At 52.4% G+C, this 6681-nt stretch overlaps 1 protein-coding gene across 1 annotated transcript; it reads left to right on the forward strand.

Annotated features, from left to right (window-relative positions):
• Positions 1 to 1775: 1775 nt before the first annotated feature.
• On the forward strand, positions 1776 to 5340 carry TXNDC15 (thioredoxin domain containing 15). The gene is made up of 4 exons (XM_066329046.1): positions 1776 to 2276; positions 2799 to 2962; positions 3156 to 3286; positions 3967 to 5340. The coding sequence occupies exons 1-4, from the start codon at positions 1800 to 1802 to the stop codon at positions 4161 to 4163; spliced, it is 969 nt and encodes a 322-aa protein (XP_066185143.1). The 5' UTR covers positions 1776 to 1799; the 3' UTR covers positions 4164 to 5340.
• Positions 5341 to 6681: the final 1341 nt, after the last annotated feature.

A 6681-nucleotide genomic window follows, 5' to 3' on the forward strand; every position in this document is an offset into this window, starting at 1 on the left:
GCTCTTTAAGCAGCACAAAGAGTGCCATGTGAATTAGTCATGTCATACCTGTTAAACGTGGATTACTTACAGTCACCTTAAAAAATCTGTTACCATTTTGATTTGTGTTCCGGGAGGAAGGATATGTTAGGATTAAATTCACAGTAGGAAACTCTTTTCAAGTTGAAAATGCTGTTTTGACTCAAATATAAGGACAAGTGGGAATGGGGAAGCTTGTCTGCACCAGTTCCCTCTGTGCTTTTGCTTTCAGGCTTGCTCTGTATCTGTTGATCGAATTAAATGTTTCCCCTCTATGTGCAAATCTCATGTTTTTCGACTATTATGTCCTCATTATTAGTGCTTATGCAAATTTGACGTAGAAAGAAAAAGCTTCAAGTGAGAAAATGTGCGCTGTAAGGAACGACACAGCTGAAGAAGTACACCTGAGTAAAATCAAAACAAAAAATCCCATTTCTGTAATAAATTACCCCCATTTTCATTTATACACATGTACTTGAGTTTTCCTGTCCTTTCCCAGTGTGCATGGCTCATGCTCCCCTAGGTCAGAACTATCAGTTTTTGACAGATGCAGAGTTTTGGCAAAATCTCATTGTGCACTGCTGGCAGTTTTAAGGAAGTGTGTTAAAAAAGATATCAGCACTTAAAGTAACGAGTTCATTTTCAGAATGCCTCGGATAGTCTTGAGGCTTCACCATAAAACTGAAATAAAGTATAAACTAATTCTGCAGCAGGGAAAAAAAAATCCTAAAAAGGAATATGGGAGTATTTATCTTGCCTTTTTGCTTGGGAGCTTTGGTTGACAAGCTGCTGGATATGAACTCGTTCTTTTTACTTTTAAAAATACGGCTTTAGTTTGCCGCGTTTTACCCTCACCCCAGCCTGCTGGAGGTTAAGGCAGTTTGTGTGCAAACAACTCCCGTGCCTCCCTAAGGAGGGTGGGAGCGGGCAAATCCTTCGCCGGGAGCCGCGGCTGTGAGGGGCTGCGAACAGCCTTTGGGATGAGTTACAGGGAGTTATGTGCCCTCAGTCAGTGCGCAGCCACAGGAGCCTGCCGAACCCATGGGATGGCCTCCTTCCGCGAATTTCCAACCGGAACGAATTTAATTCAACAGTGAAATGCCCGCAGCAGCATCTCAGCAGCCCGACCCCCGGCCCGGGCAGCGGCTCCGCTCACACCGTGCGGGCTCAGCCCCGCAAGGCGGGCTCACACAATCACAGCATGGTTTGGGTTGGAAGCGACCTTAAAGAACATCTATTTCCACACTCTGCCATGGCAGGGACACCTTCCACTATCGCAGGTTGCTCCAAGCCCCGTCCAAATGGCCTTGAACACTTGCAGGGATGGGGCAAACACAGCTGCTCTGGGCAACCTGTGCCAAGGCTTCACCATCCCCACAGTAATTTTTTTCTTAAAAAAGATTTAGTAAAGATTTTTTTTTCCTAATATCTAAACCATTCTCCCTTGTCCTGTGACAACATGCGCTTGTAAAATAGTCCTGTCCCATCCTTCCTGTAAATTCCCTTCAGGTACTGGGAGGCCGTAATTAGACCACCCGAAGCCTTCTCTTCTCCAGGCTGAACGCTCCCAGTTCGGGGTTCAGCGGGGCCGCGAGAAAACTCGGATAAACCCACCCGCATTGTACCTAACACGAGCAGAGCTCGGTCCCACCACGCCCCTCACGGCCCGAGCGCTCTTCCCACGGAAATGCGGCCGGGCGGAAGCGGAAGTGTCCCGGGCTGCGGCGGAAGCGCTCGTTGTCCGGGGAGACGCGGCGGCGCTGCCGGGGCCGGGGCTGGAGATGTGGCGGCTGCTGCTGGCGCTGGCCTGGCTCGGCCTTCCCGCAGGTGCGGCCGGGGGCTCTGCGGGCGCGGCGGCGGGGCTCTGGGGGCGCGGAGCTGACACCTCCCTCCGTCCCTCTCTTGTCCCCGCAGGGCCGGCGGCGGAGCGGGGCGCGGGCGGCCCCGAGCCGGTGCGGTACCGCACGGCCGAGATGGCGGACGCGATGCTGGGCAGCGGGGCCCTGCCCGAGCAGCCCGTGCTGCTGTCGGCGGTGCCGGCCGAGGCGGGGGCTTGCGATGGGGGCGATGCGTGCGGGCCGGCGGGGAGCGGCCCCGCGGCCGCCCAGGCCCAGCAGCCCGTGCTGGAGGCCGTGCTGCCCGCGCCCGCTGAGGAGCAGAACGGCACCGACGGCGCCAAGGCTCCCAAGGTGAACTGCGAGGAGAGGAACACCACGGGCATCGACCGCTTCACGCTGCAGATCCTGAACGTGTCCCAGGTACCGCTCACTGCCCGGCGGTGGTGTGAACGCGTGAGAGTGGCGGAAAGTGCCCCGTCAGCCTGTTGCTTTCAGTGCTTGACTTGGTGAATTTCCTTGTGTAGCGTCCTCAGTTCTACGGAAGAAAATATATGACTGGGCAAGGAGGCTTTTTTGGGCCATTCTGGTTAGGAAAAAATGGAGTTACAGCTCACTTGATGTGCCTGTGTGTGTCATCTCTGTGCCTGCAGGGTACTGCAGCTGTCCTGCTCTGTGGACTGGTGTTTCTCTTGGAAATCGTTCATGGCAGTTAGTGCCAGCTCATATATTGTAATTGTTATGTGTATGTATATTTTTAAGTAATAAACTTTTAAAACAACCTTTAAAAAAGGTTATATACAATTTTCCACCTGTTTTAAAAGGTGCAGCTGCATGATCAGTATTGCCAAGTGTCTAATAGATTGCTGAATGCTGCATCCCTACACAGAATTTAACTCTGTTAAATATACAGTTATCCATGTTTGTTCCTGTGCTTTCTCCAAGGACCTGATGGAGTTCCTGAACCCAAACAGCAGTGACTGTACATTGGTCCTGTTTTACACACCGTGGTGCCGTTTTTCTGCCAACTTGGCACCTCATTTTAACTCTTTGCCCCGAGCATTTCCAACTCTTCGCTTCCTGGCACTGGATGCATCCCAGCACAGCAGGTAGCACACACTCCCTATGCTCTAGCTGCAGTTTATTTCTGTTAGCTCTGAGTTTTAAAAACAGGAGTGACCTTTTATTCTATGTAAGGTCATAATTTTATTTAGTGAAACTGATGCTTTTGGTTCTGTGACTGTCTTTATTTTTCCTCCAGAAGATTTAATTTCTTTCATGCTTTGTTTTTTCTTTATGTAGTTTGTCAACTAGATTTGGAACTGTGGCTGTACCAAATATCCTCCTTTTCCAAGGTGCTAAACCTATGGCTAGATTTAATCATACAGACAGAACGCTGGAAACATTGAAAGACTTCATCTTTAACCAGACAGGTGTGTAAATCAGCCCTGGTTTGTCACTGGGAATAACGGGCTGGCTTTAAGGTCCAAATTGGGCTTTCCTGTCGCTGTATGTGTTCTTTAAAATGAATGTCATAAAGACCCTGGGAGGACCCAGCAGAGGTTCACTTAATCAGTTGTTGCTAAGAGCTGGATTTCAGCCTGTGCTGAGAGCAGAAACTCAGCTCCTTGGGCTGCTGTCACAGAGCAGGGGGAACAGTGGGGTTCAGTTAAAGAGGCTGCCAAAAGGATGGAGCCCATCTTCCTGCCCAAAGACTTAATTGAGAATGAAATAAACTAAACTCTCTTTGCCACCCAACTAGCTCTCTTCTAATCCTCACTGAAGTGCTGTGTGGATCTGCATTTCCAAAAATGCAAAAATGAGATTCCTGGAAAAACACTCTTAGATTTCCATGCACTGAAAAACCCCCATGATTTATCCAAGACTGTACTGTGGGAGGACAGAACAGGCCTTCTCCTGTTATGCAAATACACATAAAAATCACTGAGTTTTTATGTAAGTAAATCATATTGTGGGTATATGTTTATGTACAAGAGCCATCTCACCAAAATTTTAAGTCTACCTGTGTTTGAGCTTTAGCTGGAGAGCAGGAGCAAGAGATGGAACCAGCTTCTCTGTATTCATGATGTTGACCAAGGGCTTTGTTTTTCAGGGATAGAAGCTCAAGGCAATGTGGCTGTGACAGAGGAAGACTGGGAAGGGCCCCTGCCAAGTGTTCTGACAAAGGGCATAGACTGGCTGCTCCTGTTCTCTGTGCTCTTCCTGGCTGGATTTGTCATGTACGCCACCGTCCGCACCGAGAGCATCCGCTGGCTCATCCCGGGACAAGAGCATGAACATCAGGAATAACATCAGCAATAACCTCGGGTGTTCAAACAGGGACAAAATTTTCCACTTATTGGTGAAGTGGGGATTTCTACGGACTAGGAATACCGAAGAATGAACTGTTGAATTTGTTGGTTGTAATTTATAATAATGACTAAAAATTGGCTTTATTTGTCAACTACTGAATCTTTAACAAGCATATTTGTGGCGATTACAGTGGTAAGTGAACAAGTATGATAAAACATGAACTAAAGTATTTATTAAGCTGCTCTGACCGACGTCTTTTTAATGGACTTCGATGTAATTAGTGGCACAGTTCTAATTTGTAGATCAAGGAAGATTTTTACAGCCCATTGGACTGTGCGTGGCACTGCAAGGAAAACACTGCTGAAGGGAGGTGTTGGTACATTAGTCTGACTGTCCATAAAATGAACTATGAAGATGTTTTAAATTATTTTTCACTCCCGTGGAGGTGACTGTTCCCACCTCTGGTTTTCTCATTCATTTCGCTCTGAGTTTTGATTTAGTAGCAGTTTTTCATGAGATTTAGAGTCACTTCCCAAGCTCACCTCACTATTTCTGTGTGTGTATACAACCAATTTACCACATTACTGTTGGATGAAATTGTATTAATTGTCCTTTCTAAAAAAATAAATCAGGTTTTTTGTATAACCTCTTAAGTTGCTTTCTTTCAGAAGTAACATGCAATTTCTGAACTACAGCTCACCTGCCTAAATTAGCAGAACCAGTCTTGATTTTATTTAAATTTCTAATACCACATTTGCTAGTTCCACACTCTCCACTTGAGGCTACATAAAGAATTTACGTGTTTTTTTAGTTATGTTCAGTATGGAGGACTTTGGATAAGGTATGGACTGGTATGTTGTGTGGGGTTTGGACTATGTGATGGCATAGCATATGTCATGGTGGACGCTTGCCAGAGTACCCTGATGGGGTGCTTTAGAGGGCAAATTAAACTAAGATAAAACAAAGACAGTCTTAAGACTGATTGTTTGACAGATAGCTCATATCCCTGCAATGTAATTCACATATTTCTCTGCTGCCTCTGTTTTTTCCTCTGGAAAACAGAGGTTCTGTATACCGGTGTCAAAAAAGGAAACCTCACTGGTAAAACTTTGGTGTGACTGAAGATAAAGCTAGGACAGATGTTATTAATAAAGACTGTGAACGATAAATTGGAGCATTCTTGCCTCTGCCGTCTGGTTCGTTTGAGAGGCCCAGGGCTGGATTGTCCCTGGTGCTCATGCCCATACCGCTAAAGAAACGGGGATGTGTTTGAAAACAGAACGGGGCTGTTTCAGTGCAGTCTCAGGGGGTGGAAATGACACCTGCCTGCTCACTGTGTGACAGAATCCACCCGCGGCCGGCACCTCCGCTCGGCCCTTCTCCTCCCGGGTAGGTGTCACAAATCATTGAATCATCAAGGTTAGAAGAGACCTTTTAGACCGTCCAGTCCAACCCTCCACCAGCACCGCCACTGTGACCTCCAAACCCACATCACCTAGCGCCAGATCCCGGTGCCTCTTAAACCCCTCCAGGGGCGGTGACTCCGCCACCTCCCCGGGCAGCCGGTGCAGTGCCCGAGCACCCTGACAGCGAAAAGGTTTTTCCTAATATCTGAATCCTCCAATGTCGGCTTTAGGCCGGTTCTGGTCCTCTCACTGCAGGCACGGCAGAAGAGATCGGTCTCCACCTACTCCAACCTCCTCGCGGGGAGTTTCACGGAACGATGCGGTGGTGCCTGCGCCTCCTGGATCCTGACGGCTCGCCGCTTTGCCGGCACCACCCATCGCCCCGGGCGGCTGCTGCGGCGGGGGCATCTCCCCCTCCTCCCCGGCCCCGTCTGCCCCCGCTGCCGGCGCGCTCGGAGCTCCGGTTCCAGCGCGGGCCGCGGCTCCTCCCGCGGGGCGGGGCCTGTGGGCCACGGCGGGCGGCGGGGCGGGGCCTGTGGGCCATGGCGGGCGGCGGGGCGGGGCCTGTGGGCCACGGCGGGCGGCGGGGCGGGGCCTGTGGCCATGGCGGGCGGCGGGGCGGGGCCTGGGGACCATGGCGGGCGGCGGGGCGGGGCCTGTGGGCCATGGCGGGCGGCGGGGCGGGGTCTCGGGCCATGGCGGGCGGCGGGGCGGGGCCTCGGGCCATGGCGGGCGGCGGGGCGGGGTCTCGGGCCATGGCGGGCGGCGGGGCGGGGCCTGTGGCCATGGCGGGCGGTGGGGCGGGGCCTCGGGCCATGGCGGGTGGCGGGGCGGGGCCTCGGGCCATGGCGGGCGGCGGGGCGGGGTCTCGGGCCATGGCGGGTGGCGGGGCGGGGCCTCGGGCCATGGCGGGCGGCGGGGCGGGGCCTCGGGCCATGGCGGGCGGCGGGGCGGGGCCTGTGGGCCATGGCGGGCGGCGGGGCGGGGCCTCGGGCCATGGCGGGCGGCGGGGCGGGGTCTGTGGGCCATGGCGGGCGGCGGGGCGGGGCCTGTGGGCCATGGCGGGCGGCGGGGCGGGGCCTGTGGCCATGGCGGGCGGTGGGGCGGGG

Source organism: Sylvia atricapilla, chromosome 14 (assembly GCF_009819655.1).
Source record: "Sylvia atricapilla isolate bSylAtr1 chromosome 14, bSylAtr1.pri, whole genome shotgun sequence".
Classification (NCBI taxonomy): domain Eukaryota; kingdom Metazoa; phylum Chordata; class Aves; order Passeriformes; family Sylviidae; genus Sylvia; species Sylvia atricapilla.

What these genes read in the sequence shown, in the direction of transcription:
- TXNDC15 (XM_066329046.1), top strand. Translation starts at nt 1,800, where the DNA reads ATGTGGCGGCTGCTGCTGGCGCTGGCCTGGCTCGGCCTTCCCGCAGGT. An exon ending in GATGCATCCCAGCACAGCAG is followed by an intron (nt 2,963 to 3,155) that starts GTAGCACACACT and finishes TTCTTTATGTAG; the next exon opens with TTTGTCAACTAGATTTGGAA. An exon ending in CTTCATCTTTAACCAGACAG is followed by an intron (nt 3,287 to 3,966) that starts GTGTGTAAATCA and finishes TTTGTTTTTCAG; the next exon opens with GGATAGAAGCTCAAGGCAAT.